We start from the raw sequence: 21,985 nt of genomic DNA, 5'->3' as shown, positions 1-21,985 counted from the left end.
GGGATATTTCAGATGATTAGAGTTGCGTTGCAAGTCCGAAATCCTTTCGGCGCGCAATTTGGGAGGGGGGGGGTGGGAGGTTAACACATATATTACTTTGAATAAATATATTGCGAAGAATATTACTACGTCGACTCGCCATCAGAGGTCTATAGATATTCGCAAAGATTCTCGCAAGTGCTTGGATACGCGTATATCTGTATATATAGATTCTCGATCTAATAACTTAAACAGGCGTCTAAGGTAGGCTTCCACTACATTGCCTTACTGATGAGTCCAGTAGTGGAAGCCGGGACGAAACGCCAAAAATTACATGATATTCTTCGCAATATATAATATTAGAATAAGTTATCAAAATTAGATTTCATATTGTAATTTGACTCTTATTCGCCTTATTTAAGGTGTGAATTATTATTAAAAATAATAGAGTCCTTTAAACTTTCAATTCATTTACTTTTTTTATCTCTGTGACATAATACAAAAAAAAAACAATAATTTTACTGTTCTTTTTCATGGTTTCATATGTAGTTTAAATTACATACTTTTTTGATAAAAAGTTCATTGTAAGAAGGTGCAGAATAGGTATAAATGACGAAAATAACGGATAGTTTTTTGTGGATGAGGCAAATATTTTTCTTTCAATATACATAATTACATGAAGTAACAATAAACAATAGCAAAAAATTAAATTTTAATACTTCAATAATTTAAAAAATCAATTTTATGCAAATATTGTATTAATATAAAATCTATTATAATCTTTTAATATTATATTACAATTAATAATTATTAATAATATTATTAATATTATAATATTATTAATATTTTTTTATGATATTGTAATGATATGTAGGTTAATTTTTCAATCTACCCTGCCCTTAGGTTAGATTATTTTTCTTGCATGGGGATTGATGTCAGGTAACATTAGTAAAATTTAAGTTATGTACAAAGAACTGTTAGTAACATTTTGCATAGCCGTACAAAACGTTCCGTCAAGTTATGATACTAATATTCGTACTTATATGTGTAGCACTGACAGTAATTTTGAAGATAACACTGTTTTTGATATTGAAGAAACACATATTGCCTGTGAAGAACACAGAGCAAGTTCCGAGATTTCCATTTCCGAAACATCAAATATTTCTGTAAGTAGCCAATTTGGGTCTATCGACGAGCCTTCACATTCAAAACTTAATCAACGAGCTTCAAAAAGTAATTTCTGTAATAATGTACTGACTATTGACATTATGCAAATAATGATGTAATGTTTTTATCTGTTATTTATATTTGTGCAGAAAGAAAAATTGCCGATGAGGATAGTGACATAAAAAAAGCAATTCTTGCTGCTCTTGATTCGGAACCACAGTCAAAACAGGACGCTGTTAATGGATTTTTCCTACAAATTGGAGATCGATTACGAGCTCTCCCGGTACGCAAGAGACATGCATTTGAAGTTCGGATCTTATCGCAACTATATGACCTAGAATCAGAACTATTTATCGTTTAAAAAATATATTTAGGCGAATGAAAACAAGGCAAATTTTCGTAAATTTTTTTAAAGGAAAGGATTATCCGATTATTTTTAAAGTTAAGATAAAGTTTATTGTTACTTGTCTTTTGTTTGTTTATTGTTAGATTTGAGAAATCCATTTGACAACTCGCTTCGCACAGACTACTGTAAGTCCGCTATTTTTTAATTTAAAAAAAGAATTGCCTAAATGTATTTTCCTCCTTAATGTTTGGTGCTATATGATTATTTCAAATGATTTAAATCTTATTAGTAGTACTTTTAACTCTATTGATTATAATATATTGATATATATTTATACATTTCAAAATAAACTTTATAACGACATGTTATACATATAAAATGCAATATAATAATCAAATCTGAAGCATCGTTTTGGGGGAGTCATTGAACAAGAAAATGTGATACGTATGCGCGGTGGAAAAATAAAGATAAAAGATTACACATTGTAATGTCCTGTTTATGCAAAAAGTGTTGACATTTTTGTGAAGAAAATCTTTTCGAGATGTCTCTAATGTCTTCATACAGAATAAAAGCTTTTTATATATAAATACTGTTACGAAATTTTTATCTTAAGGGTAGGGCAATACGGGAGAATGAAATCGAAAACTGTGCAATATTGTTTAAATTTGGTCCACATAATTATATGTAAAACATTCTCATCTTTATAAAACTGTTAATTGAATTTCTTTATCGAATTTACTAATAATTTAACTTGTAGAAAAATTATACAAGCAATTTTTCATAAAGAATAGGAATTTATTTGATTTTTCTTCTTAACACATTTTTAATACCGTATAAAAAATGTACCGCACACTGTGTACACAAAAAGTCACATAAAACTGTAAATGTCACAAAAATCGATAGTGTATGCTAAAAATCGTTATTCATATAGCCTTTCTCCACTGAAATTCTATTTGACCAACACCTATAAAAAAGTCTGCGAATGCATTGCGAACTTCTATGCCACTGTTATTTTCTTCTTCAGCCTCTTCTTCTTCCAGTGAGGACAGTTCATAATTCATATTTTGAGTTTCAACACTGACGCGTGTATAATAAATCCTCGAATACAATTCTTCCTCTGAATCTATTATAAAATTATGTAAAACTATTGTAGCCTTGATCATTCTTCGTGCGTTTTTTACACTTGCAATAATCGATTTTCTGTATATTCTCCATCTTGTAACAAGAATTCCAAATGCACTCTCTACTACGCGTCGTGCTCGACTTAGTCTATAATTGAATACTTTTTTTCTTAAATCTAAATTGCTACTCCGGGGAAACGGTCGCATCATGTATCGTGATAGAGGAAATGCTTCGTCACCTAAAAGCACGTATGGCAGTACAGGCCCATTGCTTTCCAATCGTTCACCATTTGGGATCTGGAATTGTTGTTCGTCAAAATATTTGCCCATTATACTATTTCGGAAAACTCCTCCGTCACTGTTTCTGCCTTATGCTCCGATATCGACCATAGTAAACCTATACTTCGCATCACTGATAGCCATAAGGTTAATACTATGACGCCCTTTATAATTATAATAAAGTGACCCACTGTTTGGTGGAGCCTGCAATAAAACCATATTAAAAATGGGCGCGTTCAGCAGATTCAACAGTTGAGATGAACGCTCGCTGTTATTGGTGTATTCTTCTAGATCTAAAATTCTGATGATCTAAAAGAATACACCAATAACAGCGAGCGCTCACTCAACTGTTAAGTCCGCTGAACGCGCCCAATATGAATAATATTATATATTAGGCAAACTTTTCAAACTTATATCGTCAATTTAGTTACATTTATTGTCTGCGATACAGAAATGTGACACAAAATTATGATTACAAACAAAATTAATTTATAAACAGTAAATTATGTTTGCACTATTGCAAATGAACAAACATTCGAATTTTCAGCAATTCCAAAACAAATATTGCTTAAACTAGTAATCCTGAAACTGGTATACTTTGTATTGATATGATATTCTGCTAAGATGGATATATTTAATTGGTTATGTCATGAATAAAATAAATTGGTTATAAACTACAGTTATTTATATTAAACAACATACCTGTATTTCTACATGCTTGCCGTCGATACAGCCAATGCAGTTTGGGAAATTCCACATATCATCAAAATCTTGGGCAACATTTTGCCAACTCTTCAGAATATCCTTCATAAATACTTTTTCCTTTAAAACTGACCAAATTGCATCAAACGTTTCTTGAATTATTTTTGACACAGTATTGTGAGCAACGCGAAAAACATACGAGATGGATACCATGCTATCTCCGGAAGCAAGGTACCGCACAGTTATGTATAAACGTGTTTCAGCTGAGATCGCCTTTCTGACATTACTGTTCTTTGTTATCAATGGCCCTACAAGATCAAATAGTTTCTTCAAAACAACAGAATCCATCCGAAAATAGTTCCTAAATTTTCCTTCATCATTTTGCTGCATCTCTTTTACTAAGTTATTGCTTGCTCCTTGCAGTAGACATCGTTGCTCACTAAATATCATCCTTACTCAAAACTGTCGTTTTTTTTTGACAGCCATTTTTAGTTAAAACATTGTACAAAGCATATAATTGCAGAAGCTTTCGACGTAATCTTCTTTTTACAGATGGTTGATTACATCGCTTGAAGCGATGCGCTATCGTTCCCATGGCAAGTAATATGTTTTCTGTATTATCCATGTTTTTCTGCAAAATTATACACAAATATTAATTTTTGTTTAGAAAAGTATTTAATAATTTATTGTGAACATCATGTTTATGGCATAATAAAAAATCATATACATAATATACGATTCTTAGTACATATTTTACTATAATACAATTATGGATATGTGTTACCTTTTCGTCAATCTTCGATATTTATATCACAAACTTCAATTACATTTACTTGAGGCAACTAATTAACAATGACGTAGTTAATTGAATTGTTTTCTTTAAGATTATTTACTCGATATTTACATTATACAATCTATATATGTATGTCATCCGTCGTTTAGCTTCCGTTAAATTTTTTTTCCACTGTCCCATGCAACACATTTTACGTATACGGTTCAGCGGATCACCAATTATGAACAACTTTTAAGGTTATTTTGTAAACGGATCTAGCGGAAAAATTCCGTAATTGGTGCTCCGATCATCCGTTTACGTTCGATCCGCTGCATGGGACAGTGCAACAAAAGTTTTCCGTAAGCAAAACGACGGATCGTCGGTGATTGGTCAACGCATTGATCCGTCAATACGTACGTATTGAGAAACGCTCCATGGGACGGCTCTCTCAGGATATTACTCTTTTCGACGCGTGCGCGCTCGTCAACGTGAAACTCTTTTTGAACTCCGATTTTTTTCCATACGATGATATGAATGTGGATTTCGAACGTAATAAAGTCGCATTACTATACGACATGTATACAAAATTTGCCAACTCATACTACGGCTACGAAAGAAATGAAACTTTGTTATCACTCGCGCAATTTATTTCGTCCGCGCCACTCGTGGTGATCGATTGCTCTCGTCAAAACGAATCTGTAAAGAGCGCAACAAAGAGTGGACATTCGTATCGAATTCGAATGTAGAGCAAACATTCCACCGAACACCACGGTCTATTGTCTAATTATTCAAGTTAGAGTAATAGAGTACAATCCATTGACAAATGTCATTCATAAAATTATCTAACAATAAACATAACGATTAGAAGATTATAGGTTAACTGTTTTAATGTATGCTTCACAAAATAAAAATGTTGAAACGAACTGTACCACGTTTATTGACACTCCTACCGATTCATTTCCTGTGCCTATGTATAGACACACGTACCACTCCTCCTCCCCCATACTCGGCAGAATGCGATTAACGATCGAACAATACGTTTCCGCTGTGCACGTACGCCGCGATGTCTCTCGCTTACCTCGTCGCTTTCGTTTCCGTAACGGTATGCGCGTCGACGCCGACGATAAACAATCTCGTAAACACAGAAGTGATAGAATATCTGCAGAGATACGGTTTCCTGAACGAGGCAGATGTTACTACTCACACGTCTATCGAGGATGAAAAAATTAAAGAAGCTATCGCATTATTTCAAGAATACTATCAAATACCGGGTAACGATAATACGTTAGATCAAATACGAAAACCTCGATGTGGACTCCCGGATATGCCACTCCAGGAACAAAATACGGATACAGTGAAATGGAAAAAAACACATCTTACGTGGAACTTTCACTTAGCGGACGCGAATACATTGAAACTCGCGACATACGCATTCTCAATATGGGCGGCGAACACGTCTCTAACATTCGAACGTAAAACGTTAAATCCAGATATTTTGATATCATATCGCGGAGGAATTCACACATACATTGACAACAAACGCAAGGAAACGATCTATTCCGGTTTGTTCGACGGACCCGGTGGAGTGCTCGCACACGCGTTTCCACCTATGAACGACCCCATGCAAAGCACTGAGATACACGTAGACGTAGCGGAACCTTGGCATATACAATTAAACGAAAGTATGTCAGAAAACAAACTACATTTACTTTACACATTAACGCACGAAATCGGACATTCATTAGGATTATCGCACAATTATCGCGCAGATTCTCTAATGTTTCCTTACGTCACCGATAGATCCGCTACCTCAGTATAGAGGACATTTTAGCTATTCAACGTCTATATGGAAAAAATCCTAATGAAGTACCAAGTACACGATCTCCACCGGTAACTACAGACACGCGTAAAACATCAACGCAAAATCTGTGCGATCTACCATACGTGGACAATGTACTGGTGTTGAAACATCACATATTCGTCATTTATCGAAGGAGCATATGGGTGATAGCCATCGATGGTAAAAGGTACAAGCGACCACTCGCGCTCAACGACTATCTTCGTTTTCTTCCGGCGAACGTTTCAATAAACGCCGTGTATCAACGGCCATCAGAAGAAATTGTGATGTTCGCGAATAATAAAATTTACATGGTAGATTATCCGAGTTTTCAATTGAAAAATGGTTGGCCGAAAACGTATTCCGTCCTGAACTTTCCCGCAGAAATGCGCGTTAACGCAGCATTAGTCACCAACCGAGGACAAACGTACGTGATCTTCGATGGCGACTGTAATATATGTTCATGTTATTTTTGTATGTGAGCGCTGCTATCGTTTTTCCTTTATGTTCATTGGCTTGTGCGTGCGCATTCCTTCTTGCTTCGTGTGTGTGTAATGGACGCCAGCTTGGCAGCGTTTTGTTTCTCCTCGTTCCGTACGAGTAATAAAGCGTGCATCATTTAGTGGTATCATCATCTTTTGATTTGTACCTAATCATTTAGTACAAGATACATTACATTGGCGACGAGGTAAAAACCAGTTTCGGCAAAGGGCCTGAGAATCATCGGAAGGGAAGATTCCAGAGTGTATGCAACCAAGCGTTGAACAAAGAACGCGCAGTCATAGGGACGCAAGCATACAAAGGTTAAAACGTGAGATCATAGGGACGCAGCGTTGATAAGGTTAAAAACGTGCGATCACAGGGACGCAAGGTAAACGAGGTTAAGAAAAGCGCGCAATCTAAAGGACACCGTTGAGAAACAAAATGTCGACAACGAACTTATTGAAATTTCAAAAGGATCTCGAGGAACGGTAGAAAGCCTTAGCGGAAAGGGCTAAGCAGCAGGAACATCAGAGAAGTTTGTTGGCTATGGAAAGTCAGCAATTAGCTCAAGTAAGAGCAGAACTGATGGCAGCATCAAAAAGAGAAGAGCCACAGGTTATTCACACCATTGTTAGAGGTACAGTTGGTAGTATTTCCGAGTTTTCTATGAAAGAAGATTGGACGAGATGGTTCGAGCGATTAGTGCTCTACTTTACCGGTAACGAAGTGCCGGGTGAGAAACAAGTGCCGCTGTTCCTTACGTTATTGGGAAGCGAAGGTTATGAACTTCTTTGTAATCTGTGCACGCCGGAGAGGCCGGCGAATCTCACAATTGAACGTCTCGCGGAAATAATGCGGAATCATCTGCAGCCGCAACCAAGTACAATATCACAGCGTTACAAATTTAAGGAATGTAAGCAGCTAACAGGCGAGGACATTAAGACGTATCTCGCAAAGCTTAAAAAGCTTTCCACGCATTGTCACTTTGGAGAGCAGCTGGAAAATTGCATCCGGGATCAGTTTGTATAGGGTCTGGCCAGTGAGAGGATCAAGAAGAGACTTCTGGCTGAACAACAGTTGACGTATACCAGAGCGGTGGAAATCAGCACTAGTATGGAGATGGCTGAACGAGAGGCAGCAGACATGGCTAATCCAGTGAACAGCACGGACAACGCACTCAAAGTTATCAATAAGCAGAAAAAGATTTTGCAGGCGGTAACATGTTTTTGTTGTGGGAAAAAAGGTCACATGGCAAAAGAGTGTCGTTTTAAAGGGTATTCATGTAATTCGTGCGGGAAAAAAGGACATTTGTCAGTTCGTAAGGTTAAGGCTTCAAACAAAGGCGTGAAGGGTAAATCACGAAAACAAAGTCGCGCGAATGGTAATGTTAAGATTAAAAATGTGAATCCGAACATTGTTAAAGAATCGGAAGACTGTAATGATAGTCTAAATAATTTATATTGTAATAAGGGTATTAACGTGAATAATGTGATTGGTTGTATCGAACCATTGAAAGTTAACCTGGAGGTGGATAATAAGTCATTGTCGTTTGAAATAGATACAGGATCACCGATTTCGGCAATTTCAAAGAAAGATTTTGATAGGCTTAAACCGTTTGAGAATGCGGAAGTGTTGAAAAGTTTGCGAACTTTTAAGGCGTATACGGGTAATCCAATAGTTCCTCTGGGTATATTGAAGGTTAAGGTAACTTTTCAAAATAGAAGCAAAGTTCTTGAATTGTTTGTCTTATCAGGTAAAAGCGCACCTATTGTTGGTCGTAATTGGCTTAAGGCCTTAGATATTATTCAATTTGATGTGGCATCTGAAAAATTGTCAGTTAGGACAGTGAACGAAAAACAAAATGATATTTGCAAAAGGTTTGAGTCACTTTTTTCTAATCAAATTGGTCGTTATACGAAAAAGAAATTTAAATTGCATCTCAAAGAAGGAGTCAGTCCGGTATTTTGTAAACCAAGACCAGTACCTTCCGCGTTAAGGGCGAAAGTTGAAAATGAAATTGATCGTTTAGTTAAAGAGGGTATTTTAGAAGCGGTGGAATATAGTGATTGGGCAACACCGATAGTACCAGTATCAAAAGTTAACGGTCAGATACGCTTATGCGGAGATTATAAGGTTACGTTAAATCCTCACTTATTAGTGGATAAACATCCTATTCCGAGGGTATCAGATTTGCTTACAAAGCTAAGTGGAGGTACGGTATTTACCAAGTTAGATTTAGCTCAGGCTTATCAACAAGTAGTGTTGGATGAGGAATCAAAGTTTCTTGTCACAATAGCAACTCATAAGGGGTTATTCAAAAGTAATCGTTTAAGTTATGGCGTAGCGTCAGCATCAGGGTTATTCCAGCGTGAAATGGATAAGATTTTTCAGGATTTGGATATGGTAGCTATTTTCTTTGACGATTTAGTAGTTACAGGAGCTACTCATGAAGAGCACGATAGAAATTTAACGTATGTCTTGAAAAGGTTACAAGATTGTGGTTTAACGCTAAGTAAAGACAAGTGTGCGTTTGCACAAAGTAATATAGAATTTTTAGGATTCGAGTTAAATGCACAGGGCATACAGGCGTCGAGTAAAAAGGTTGACGCAATAGTGAATATGAAAAAACCTGATAATTTGTCAGAACTTAAGTCATTTCTGGGTATAATTAATTATTACTCGAAGTTCATTAAGGATTATTCTGATTTGTTGAGCCTAGAGAACCTCTAGTAGAGAGAATCGCCAACTTGGTCACGTGACCAATTACGTGATTGGCTGGAGGAAATGAGCAATTTGGGCATTTCGACACCAATGCATGACGTCAGAACACATGGCGGCCTCATCGTTCGCGATGAAATATTTACGTCCCGATTAAATGGTCCGAGGTCCGGGAACGCCGTCGGGGTACACAAAAACGAAGAGCTGCCATTGCTGGGGTCAGTCTGCCACGTTCTAAATCTCGTCGTATAAGGTTAGTGATCAACTCGATCGTTGATCGGCTCTAGTTGATCGTGTTAGTAATTATGTTTTAATATTATTTAAATTTGTTATAAATTTGACGAAATATTGAAGTGTTTATTGGCAAAAAAATCATAAGAAAACTTTTATTACATAAGAGATGTACATTTAGGTATTGAAGTTTGTGTCTAGAGTCGATCAACGATCACTAACCTTATACGAAGAGATTTAGAGAGTGGCAGACTGACCCCAGCAGTGGCAGTCTTCGTGTTCGTGTACCCCGACGGCGTTCCCGGACCCCGGACCATTTAATCGAGACATAAATATTTCATCGCGAATGATGGGGCCGCCATGTGTTCTGACGTAATGCATTGGTGTCGAGATGCCCAAATCTGCTCATTTCCTCCAGCCAATCACGTAATTGGTCACGTGACCAAGTTGGCGATTCTTCTACTAGAGGTTCTCTAGTTGAGCCCATTGTATAAACTTCTTAGGAAAGATAAAAAATGGTGTTGAGCAAAGGAACAAGAGTTAGCTTTTAAAAAGGCAAAAGAGCGTTTAGCATCTAGGGAAATACTGATACATTATAGTTCAGATTATCCTTTGAAAATTACGTGCGATGCGTCTCCTGTTGGTTTGGGGGCGGTGGTGTCGCATATTCTTCCAGATGGATCGGATAGGCCGATAGCTTATGCATCAAAGGTTTTGTCAGTAGCTCAAAGAAATTATTCGCAATTGGACAGAGAAGCATTAGCTCTTGTCTTCGGAGTGAAAGTATTTTATCAGTATGTTTACGGTCGTAATTTTATTTTAGAGACAGATCATAAACCTCTTACGTATATTTTTGGGCCGAAGAAAGGAATTCCACAGATGGCGGCTAGTCGAGTTCAAAGATGGGCAGTGATTTTAGCAGGTTATGATTTTACAATTAAGTACATTAAAGGTCAAGATAATGGACCTGCTGATGGTTTATCGAGGGTTAGTATGAAGGATACTTATCAAACGACTGAGTCAAAAGATGTACAGGTTCATAATTATTTAAAAGCAATAAGTGAAGAATTGCAAAATGTGGATAGTAAAGCGGTTCGTAAGGGAACTAGTAAAGATGCTATTTTGAGTAAAGTCAGAGATTTTGTTATGCAGGGATGGCCTGATAAAGTGGAAAAATGTTTTGAGCCTTTTAAAAGTCGTCGTTTAGAATTATCAGTGGAGGATGGTTGTATAATGTGGGGTTATCGCGTTATTATTCCCCCGTCCTTAAGAGCTGAATTGCTTGAGGAATTGCATGGAATTCATTTAGGAATAGTTAAAATGAAGGCATTAGCTCGATCATATTTTTGGTGGCCAGGTCTAGATAATGATATAGAGGAGATCACTAAAAGTTGTAAAGATTGCTTGGAAAGCGCCGATGATCCTCCTAAAAGTATGTTTGGAAGTGGCCTCAAGGGCCAAACCATCGTATACATTTAGATTTTTGTGGACCAATTAGGGGCCATATGTATTCAGTAATAACAGACGCTTATTCTAAATGGATTGATGTTAAAGGGAGGTTCTCATGAAACTCGACCCGAAAATGTCAAAATTTTTTTTGCGTTTTTTGATAACTTATTATGTGTAGAATAAGCCCCCATAAACGCCAGAAAAAGTTTGGCTGAAAAAAAAAAGTTGTGGTACAAAAAGCGAACCCACCTTTTTACACTAAAATCGACTAAAATTGCGGTAACGAGTATTTTACGTCGATATCTTTGAAATTTGAACTTAAAAATAAATTTCGTAATGAAACATTACGAGATGGAGGAAGGCCTAATGTATGGTCCAGGAATAGCCGATTAACCGAAAGGTACATTATTTTTCGATTTACAAAAAGAAAACCCTTATCAAAACTTTAAACGCGTTTTCTGAAAAATACTGTTTTTCAAAACTGTAGCCACGATTTCTCAAGATCTAATTGACGGATCGGGTCAAACTTTTTTTTATTTTAAAGTAAATTGAATTTATTGGAGGATGAACCTAAATGTGACTGATATTTCATGTTTTTTCGATTTTTTATAACACTTTGAAGAGCGAACAAAAACGTAAAAAACGACATTTAAAATTCAAATGCATGTCATTTTTTCAATTTTCGATATTTTTTCGATTTTATAGGTTCAAGCTCCAACAAATATCATATATTTTAAGAAAATTTTTGGTTTTTTCGTTTTAGATCATCCGTTCGATCGCAATCCTGGCTGTAATCAACCAACATTGTTTTCACACGGTCACGTTGCAGCACGCATAAAACATTTTCTTCACTATATTAAGCGTCGAAAAAATTTATTTTTGTACTTAAATACTTGATAAATATGTGCCAAAAAACTAGAATTAATAATTTACATCCTACCATGAGAAAAAAATTCAAGAAAATTACCTTATTTTCGGGTCCCTAGATGAGAACCTCCGCTTAAGGAGATGAAAGATATCTCAGCGGAATCCACGGTTAGAGCGGTGAAAGAATATACCAGTACATGGGGAGTACCATATCAAATTGTTTCTGATAATGGTCCAGCATTTGCGAGCGAACAGTTTAAAGAATTCGTATCGCGAAATGCTATTAAGCATACGAAAATGGTACCATATCATCCTGCGTCTAACGGAGCGGCCGAGAACGCTGTACGTACGTTTAAAAAAAAGTTTAAATTGTTACTTAAAGATTATACGAGACAGGATGCGTTATGTAAATATTTATTTCACTATCGAGTGACACCTCATTGTACTACGGAAAAGTCACCAGCAGAGTTACAGTTAAATAGGCGTTTGCGTACTAGATTAGATATTATTAAGGGGATCCTAAAGCGACGGCCGAACTTGATCAAGGTCGGTATAACAGATTTGTGACCGTTCACTTACGCCCTCTGCCTGCCGCGCGCCGCCGCTGACCCCGAGCCGTCGATGGCCGCGCGCCGCCGCTGGCCCCGAGCCGTCACTGGCCGTACGCCGCCGCTGACCGCGTGCTGTTTACATCTATCATATGCAATTATATGATAGCTCCTACTCATTCCGTATTCAGTACGTGTTTTTATTGATAAAAACGCGTTTTTATCTTTGAAATTCTATAGTATACGTGAAATATACTATAGCATATTACAGCGCTAACATCATTGTAAGCGCGTATTGAAACGGACCTCCGAGTGAGTTGGAGTATGCAACGCGAGCAAATGTCAAGCAGAGAAAACTTCTGCTTCGACTATTATAATCGTGTTGTCACACACACACGCACGCACGCACGCACGCACGCACGCACATATATATATACTGTCAGTAATAAAAATGTGTAATAATAATGTGACATACACATTTTTTAAATAAATACTGACAGATATATTGGTGCACACGAATGTAGAACATTTCCTGTCATCCAATGCCATTTATATGTATATGTTCTATCTGCAATATTAACATATTTTATGTATATCATTGTGTATATACATACATATGTATGCAAACATAAAACATACAAAGTGTAATATTCATTAATATGTACCTTTACATGCAATATTGGAATTAAATTTTATGTATATGCTATATACATAACGCGCACGGAATGGCATTCACAGCTGCTAATATCTCTTATACTTGAACATAATCAATTCAGACGTTATGATTGCAGTTGTCATAGCCATGTTGCCCAAGCTTTTACATCTCTAGGATGTAACAAAAAATAGTCTTCATAATTACACATTTGGCATTTGAAGAAGAACTATGGCAATATTAGTATCATTTGAATATCTCTGATATTTATTATATATACTATGATATTTGTTATATATTATATTAACAGCAACAGAGATTAAAGTTATTGAGTTGAAACAGAAGCCTCGCATGGTTTATCGATGTGCAGTTTGTCAAAAATCTGGAAACATTGACCCATCGCTTAGAGAATTGGTATCAAATCTAGTCAAGTCAGTCAACGAGAGTCAGTTAAAACTTCTTTACTTATTATCGATCAAATGAAAAATGATCTCCAAGATGTCAAAAATCGTCTATCGAAGGTTGAAATGGGTGATACTACTAATATTGAAGCAGTAATAGTGGAAATCAATGAGAGGGCACGAAGACAGGGCAACCTATTGATTTTTAAAGTTCCGGAAGCATTTCAGGATAGTGACCAAGCATTGGTTACAAATTTGTTGAGAGTTGTTAACATTACTCCGGTTAAGATAAATAGAATTGGAGTAAGAAATCAGCAGACTATTAGACCCATATTAGTCAAACTAAATAGTAACTTGGAAGTTAGACGAGTGTTACGTGACTGGAAAAAATTACCAAAGGATTATTCGTATGCTGAGGATCTCACATTGAATCAGAGAACTTTGTATAAAAAACTCAAAGCAGAAGCTGCTAGTATAAATTCTACAAACCCGGCAACAACGAAAGTGGTCAAATTTATAAATGGCTCTCCTATGTTGGTTAATAGAAGAACTGGAACGACGGAAAACTAATTCATGGATCAACGGTTAATGGTCTTGTGTTTTATTATCAGAATGTTAATGGCCTGTGCACTAAACTTCGTGATTTTCGTTTGTCTATTGTTTCATTAACACCGGAACCTGACATTATCTGTTTGACTGAAACCCATCTTTACCCTGATATAAGGGACAGTGAGCTCGGTCTGAGAGGATATAATGTGTTTCGTAGAGACAGAGTCAAGCTACACGATAAGTCTCGAGCGGGTGGTGGAGTTTTAATTGCATTAAAGAACGATATTATGGTTAATAAGTGCGAAATTTATGCAAATGATATTGAACATTTATTTCTCTCCGTTAATGTCAAATCTGTGCGCTTTATACTTGGTGTAGCATATATTCCACCACGATCTTCATCTGACATCTTCACTTATCATACTACACAAATCGAGTCTCTAACGGAGAAGTATAGGGATCACGAGTTACTATTATTCGGGGATTATAATTTGCCCTCTACAAGATGGAGCACCTTACTGGCGGCGAATTTCTCTTGTAGTCATAGTGATCGATTGATAAGGGATAACACAGTAATCTTGGGGAATTGTATTAATTACTTTAATATGGAACAATATTTCCCTGTCAATCCTCTTAAGGACTATACTTTGGACCTAGCATTCTCATCGATGAAAGACTTAAGAGTTGTACCATCTTCGGATTTTTTGATACAGGTAAGATCCACCACGATCCAGTCTTTTTCGAACTTCAAGTTAAGGGGACGCCTTCTTGGAGTGTTTCTTCTATGCAGTGGGATTTTTCGAAAGTGGATTATGAGAGTGTTAACAGTGCCTTATCTGATGTGGATTGGAGTTTGTTTTTGACTGAAGACTCTTTAGATGTTTCTGTTGATAAATTTTATTCGGAAATTTATAAGATTGTTGAGAAGTTTGTACCTAAGATTAGAATTAGTACTGGTACGTATCCGGTTTGGTTCACAAAAGAACTAAAAGCGGTGATAATTAGTAAGAAAGTAGCTCATAGAAAGTGGAGAAATTTCGGTTTGGATTCAGATTATAGTGAATTTAAGCGTTTGAGAGCCAAGTGCATACGGTTGTCCAGGGCCTGTTATGAGGAGTATATTTTGCGAATTCAAGCTAGATCGTCCCGAAACGTTAAATCCTTTTGGTCTTATATTAATAATTTGAATAAAACTTCTAGTATGCCTCAGAACATGTATTTGGATGATCAGGTGTCTAAATCGGGACTTGATACTGCTAATTTATTCGCTGACTACTTTAAATCGGTATACATGCCATCCAGTACTTATAATAGATTAGATAATAGAATTAATTTGTTGAACGGAGCTGGGCGGGGGTTTTGCGATGATTTAGAGATTTCAGAAGTAGTATTTTGCATCATCGAGGATAACGATGCATCATTCTCAAAACGGAAAAACGTTCATGTTTAAAAGATGCATCGTTATTCTCGATGATGCGAACTACTACGTCTAAAATCTTTGTGGATGTATCATTACTAGTACAATCGTGCAAACGACTCAGAAGGTCAAATTTAAGATTTTAAGAAAATTAATTATTCCCGTTTCATCTGTGACCGATCATAAATATGAATGAATATAAATATTGCTTTCCTCGAGCTATATACTTAATCAGCTTTTCGTTATTTTTTTTTAGTGGAATAGGCCTACTGGGGAAACCATTTAAAAAAAACGCGTCAACAATAGTACCTCAGAGGTGATGTGGAAATCTGTTGATCAATATTGTAATTATCATACTGTAATAATTGTCAAAATTATATTATTATAGAATATATACATAATATACTAATAATAAAAAAATTTGTATAAAAATCACGTAGAAAAAAAATATTTTAATGATATTTGTCGGAAGGTGTACTCCCAGCATACTGGAAAGTATCGCGACGCTCCTGAGGCACAGCGTCACATGAGCGGTCGGCGGCTCGGCCGCCGAGGCTCGAGTGGTAGTGGGGAGACAGTAGGCGTCGCCTCAGAAATCGGCCCGAAATGTGCAACTAATTCCGAGCACTGCTCCAGTGGAAGGACTACGACGTTCAAGTCGTGTACCGAAATCTAGGAAGGTTTTAGACTTGTAAGCGGAATATTTATTTCCTTAATTTAAGTGAGGAGGAGTGTAATATATGTTCATGTTATTTTTGTATGTGAGCGCTGCTATCGTTTTTCCTTTATGTTCATTGGCTTGTGCGTGCGCATTCCTTCTTGCTTCGTGTGTGTGTAATGGACGCCAGCTTGGCAGCGTCTGTTTCTCCTCGTTCCGTACGAGTAATAAAGCGTGCATCATTTAGTAGTATCATCATCTTTTGATTTGTACCTAATCATTTAGTACAAGATACATTACAGCGACAGCGTAGCGTTAATAAATAAATGCGACATGACTATTCATGAATATCACTCGTTAAAATCGATATTTCCGGGAATACCACCATCTCCAACTGCAGCCTACCGATATATCGACGGTTCTCTTTATTTCCTACAAAAACGTCAATATTACAAATTCAACGAGTTCACCGGAACGGTAACGAATGCCGATAATTTCGACATGAAAATACTCAACGTAAATTGTCCTACAGACGGACTGCTAAGACAATTGCAAGATCTTCTTAATCGACTGCTTCGATCAAATAATTTTGTAACGATGCATCCCCCCATCGTTCCTACATACCATCCCGTCGGACGCCGCTGCATTGCTAGGCAATGCAGTGATGAGGGCGCTTAGCGCCCGATAAAAATCAAAGCATAATTTACAGGTACGAGCGGCAGTAACGGTCGCACAACACCGAGCACCGCCGAACATAAACGATTTCGATCGATCGGCAAGGACTCCCACTTTCGGGACTTAGTCCCGCGCTTCGCGTAACACGAACAACGAAGCAAACGCGAGCGAAACCGGAGGCCCACGAACGCGGCATTTTCAGCTGTATAAAAATGCCGCGTTACGGAGAAATAGTTGATTCCGATCCCGACCTGCTCCCGAAACGAATCTCAGCTCCTAAAGCCTAAAGTAAACCAGGAAAACCGGGCCGGAGAGTACTCCAGCTCCGCCGAGCGTTCTCGGCAGGTACACGAATAGGCATCCTAGTGCACCGAACGGTAAGAACCAAGGGGCAGAGTGTGCTCTGCCTCTGCCGAGCGTTCTCGGCAACCGTCTCGGTGCAACGTGCCTAACATCCTTCGCCTCACGCACCGCAATCGACTACCAATAGCCCGGGGTGGAGAGTTCTCCACCTCTGCCGAGCGTTCTCGGCCGGTGGTCATTGCACAAATTCACGCGAATAGACGAACACGCGAAAACCGCGCACCGCGAATCATAGCATTGCCGTATTGACAGTGCTAAAATTAGACCGACCAGCTGATCAGCCACGCGAACAGGCACCGCGAGATAAAAAAAGGAGACAAATAAGCCCGTCTCCTCTTTTTTTTGGGGACTAGCCCGTCACAACACCGACGCGAGCAAACTCACCGCACTCGCTCACACGTACGCATACATTGCGCCGTCTACGCTTCACGCACACATACCACGCACACGGACACACACTGCATTGTTAATCAGACACCGCGCCGCTTGCGCGACACGCACACCACAAACACCACGCGTACACAAAGCATACACACGTATTCACCGATACATTGCGACCACCTCGGCGCTAAGCCGTTTCTTTTGATCTGTTCCGGTAGAATACAAGCCATTTCGGCGAAATTAATAAATCAGATTATTTTGTTATTTTACATCCGTCTGAGACTTTACTTGCCCGGCATTCTCCTACCGATCGAACCTCTTTCGAATCCTCGGACAATTATTCCGACGAGCTAACTCCGCGCAAGTCGAAAGTCAGGTAGTTACAATTTACTCGAATACACCGCAGAGGATGCATTGGACGATTAGCACGATGTTTTAAGTAAAATAATATATTACTACATGGGTACGCAGACGATCAGTGCGAAAGAACGAATCGTTCGATTAACATCGTGAGAGAGAGACATGTACTCGATTTTAAACGACACCGACGACGACTCTCGACGTCTTCTCATCGAGCGTACGAATGACGCGAAGATCAGAAGAGTTTTCACCAATACGGCAGCAAAGCATGTTATCACGGAGCACGATGGAAAAAAGGAAAAACAGTATAACGAAGCGAACAATATGCAGAAACAATATAACAAAAAAGTAGATACAAAAGACACGTAGGTATTTTGTATTTTTTTAATCATTGTTTTTTCTGAACTAATTTTTTTTCTTTCGCAACAGTACCACAGTACGCATATTGGAACGAAGATATCCTTTAACTGCTACCGGATACAAGTATCTAACCGTCGGCATCAACGTCAAATTGTCCTGCGAGATAACTGTCGTTCTTGGAGACAGTCACGGCAAAGAGATGTTCCTCTCACCGACCGTATGGAGCGAGCTCGTCGAACATAAACGCGTCATATTGCCGCTTTTACAACCCGAAAATACAAAAGGAAAACGCGCGCCATTGCCAATATACATCGGAGATGTGACATTACATTTCGGTCAAATTAATAGTATACCAATGTTGCGTCTTGATTCGACATCTTCACGAATAACCTTGTCAAACAGTACAGTTGTCAATTTATTCAATCTAGAATATTGCGTCAATCGTCTCATTTCCTCATTCGACAATGTAACTGACATCATAAACAAAAAGTCCTCGCGTCTTCTCAATATCGCGGCTAATGTGAACGATTCTACGAACATACAAAAAACCATGTACGAAAATGAATACTTCGATCGCAACGACATAATCGATTGCGAACTAATCGCACTGATCTTCGGACCGAATTAAAACGCTTTAAGAATAAGCATTATTATGTATTATTAAATTGTATTCTCTCATGTAGTAACAACACTCGAATAAATATATTGACAAATAAGAAAATCAATTTCACATTCAATCTGACTGAATTACACGACCAAAAAAAAAAATGTATTTTTATTCAACGCGCGACCCTGAGGACTATGAATAGATCGCACTCGCGCGTAGCGACCTTGAATAAATTAACAGTAAGCGCGTAGCGAACGACGAGGAAAACGGAAAAAAAATAACTCGAGCGCGTCTTCGAATAAATATATATACATTAATATAAAAAAAAAATAAGTGCATTATTCTACTCATCAATTTATTTTCTTAGTTTTTCCACATAAAATAACATGGAGGAGGCCTGTTGAGAAAAGCATACACGCAACGATCACGCCCGCGCAACGGAAAAGAGTGAGGACGAGAGAGAGCGCGTCGAGTGAGTCATCCGAGGCGACAGATAGATCGAGGTCGCGAAAAGCAACAAAAAGACCGATCACGCCGCACAACGAAAAAGAGTGAGGACGAGTGAGTCATCCGAGGCGCGACCTTGGAGGTGACAAATAAATCGTAATCATGAAAAAGATCACGCCGCGCAACGGGAAAGAGTGAGTCATCGGAGGCGCGACAGATAGATCGAGGTCGCGAAAAAGACGACGAAAAAGAAAAAAAGATCACACCGCGCAACGGGAAAATAGCGAAGACGAGAGAGAGAGAGAGAGAGAGGGAGAGATAGAGCGCGTCGAATGAGTCATTCGTCGAAATGAATTGTCTCCGGAGCGCGACCATGAAGGCTATAGATAGATCGAGGAAAAAGGAAAAAAAATAAAGGTGAGAATCGTCTCCCGAGGCGAGAACGCGCGTATCGCGTAACCGTAACAACACAACAACAACAACAATAATTGACGATTAGTTTCGTCGTTTTTGGAAAAGATCAACTGAACATTCATCAACACGGTTTTTTCCCTCTTTATTTTCATTTTTTTTTTTCTCCAGCCGTAAAGGTGTAACGACGATACGACGCGCAACCGAACGGAACGACGACGACGACGACGACGTCGAGCGCACGATTCGCGCGTGATCGAGCTACGAGGAGGAATAACGACGACGACGACGAACGGACGACCGACCGACCGACCGTCGCGCCGCTCGCGAGGATCTCGGCGCGCACGCGCGATCGAGGGCGCGAGCGCGGGAAAAGACATAACCTGTAAGAGCGCGCGCGCGCGGCGAGAGAGAGACATAACCTCGCTTCGCGGACGTAACCTGTAAAAGCGCACGCGAGAGAGACATAACCTCGCTTCGCGCACTCGCCGCGGCGAGCGCGTGGCGACGGGGCCCGCGACGTCGCCATGGCGACCGCGCCCGGGCGCGCCCCCACCAGCGAGGCGCGACCTTCGTCGATTTCCCGCGCTTTTTTACTTTCACACGCACACACGCAAAACTCGCACGTCCACACAAACAAAAAGGAGCAACGCCATTGGCTATACCAGCCGAGGAAAGTTCTAATTGAGTTAGAACACACCTACCTCTCCTACTTATAAATATATAATGAATATACAACTTTTAAGTAAAATATAAGCAAAATTATATATCGTTAAATAATTGTCATTAGGTGCATCCCGAAGCACGACCGCTCACTAAGCACTTAATGAGCTTTTTTATCTGATTGGCATATTCCATTCGATCTAAATATATAAACCAAACAGGTACAAGAGCTCATTGAGCGCTCAATGAGCGGTCGTGCTTCTGGATGCACCCATTATATCATGAAATTGAGCTGGTCTTGATCCTAGAGTCTTCAGAGCAGCCGGGGGTGTCATAAACCACGTCGTAATACATAGTAGAATCATGTCAGTAGAAAGAATTGAGGTTACGTTGTGACCGGCCGCTATTGTTAATTAATCAGAAAATTCTATTATTACCTTGATAAACTTACAATCTCGTTATTTTTCAATCTTTTAACACGGTCTCCACTTCGTTTTACCCTGCCAACGAAGAAGGTATTGCTAACCGGTCTTTCCCTCTGTTTTAGGTTATCCTCTGGATCTCCGGATATCCTCGTGGAAGCTGCAAGGATCCTCAGACGTCCCCAGGTAAGTATCGGGAAGGTAAGTATTACCAACAAGTCTTTTATGATAAAATACATAATGTTTATTATATCACACACACACTCGGATAATTTATAGAAAAAATATATTTATCGCGTATCCGCGGAGCTGATTATATTCTCTATTTATCGTCTATCACGAATAATTATACTTATTACGCGTTATTAATTCACTCAGAGCCGCGTACCGCACGTCCTTCCTTTACGAAGGCTCGGAATCAAAAGCTCAGGGCCCATATTCTGTACACGGCTATCGACAGTTGTCGGTGTCGTTAAGTAGCGATAGCCAATAAGAATCGCACTTTTCTCCTAGAACAGTCCTTACCATTGGCTATCGCTACTTAACAACACCGACAACTGTCGGTAGATGTGTACAGAATATGGGCCCAGGAATAATCCTGTTTCGCTGTTAGCTCGAAAACCCACGCTATCCCTGATTCGCTGCTGCTATCTCAAGGAGCCAATCAGGGCCTTGGTGGATGATATCCTTTGTTAGGATGGCGCCGGTTCAAGGCGGCAATTTGAATTAGGCTGCATATCGCTGCCTTCACCCAATTGGCTCTCGCTACTGGCCAATGGAGCGATGAAGTCAGAAAGACTTCTAACAGAAGGGAAAAAACTCCTTCTCATGAGAGCTTCCACCTTGTGGTCTGCTCTGGGAGTGGCCCGCAAATTAACCAATAAGATAATCTTTTCAAAAAACAAGCGGGAATAGCTTAAGGCTGTTCCTTATGTCGCGGTCCACCATGTGGTCTGTATCCTGATTAGTTCCGACGATCGACCAATCAGGAAAAAAATCAATTAATTCGGGCGTCAATCACTTCGGGTGAGTTTCTATGAACTCTTTGGCTCTGTTTGTCGCTGTTAAGGGTAGTCATACTTATTATATCATTTTTACAACTTACTTTTACTATTTACAA

At 38.8% G+C, this 21,985-nt stretch overlaps 3 protein-coding genes across 3 annotated transcripts in view; 2 read left to right on the top strand and 1 right to left on the bottom strand.

Annotated features, from left to right (window-relative positions):
• The window catches only part of LOC108779965 (uncharacterized), a 6,157-nt gene extending 4,741 nt beyond the window's left edge, over window positions 1-1,416 (top strand). The window contains exons 3-4 of the mRNA XM_018547539.1: window positions 1,031-1,145; window positions 1,296-1,416. Coding sequence (XP_018403041.1) covers window positions 1,031-1,145; window positions 1,296-1,328 — 148 coding nt within the window. The 3' untranslated portion in view covers window positions 1,329-1,416. The remainder of the gene's footprint in view (window positions 1-1,030; window positions 1,146-1,295) is intronic.
• Window positions 1,417-2,415: 999 nt separating this feature from the next.
• Window positions 2,416-4,044, bottom strand: LOC108779964 (uncharacterized). The gene is given in 2 exon segments (XM_018547538.1): window positions 2,416-3,096; window positions 3,595-4,044. Coding segments are annotated over 2 exon segments (1,131 nt in total).
• Window positions 4,045-7,805: 3,761 nt separating this feature from the next.
• On the top strand, window positions 7,806-9,416 carry LOC108779963 (uncharacterized protein K02A2.6-like). The gene has a single exon (XM_018547537.1). The coding sequence runs from the start codon at window positions 7,806-7,808 to the stop codon at window positions 9,414-9,416; it is 1,611 nt and encodes a 536-aa protein (XP_018403039.1).
• Window positions 9,417-21,985: the final 12,569 nt, after the last annotated feature.

Source organism: Cyphomyrmex costatus, unplaced genomic scaffold, assembly GCF_001594065.2.
Source record: "Cyphomyrmex costatus isolate MS0001 unplaced genomic scaffold, Ccosl1.0 scaffold651, whole genome shotgun sequence".
Lineage (NCBI taxonomy): Eukaryota > Metazoa > Arthropoda > Insecta > Hymenoptera > Formicidae > Cyphomyrmex > Cyphomyrmex costatus.
This window is presented reverse-complemented; position numbering and strand designations above follow the sequence as displayed.

Bases quoted from the DNA above. Each gene is read 5' to 3' on its own strand.
- LOC108779963 (XM_018547537.1), top strand. From the start codon at position 7,806: ATGGCTGAACGAGAGGCAGCAGACATGGCTAATCCAGTGAACAGCACG.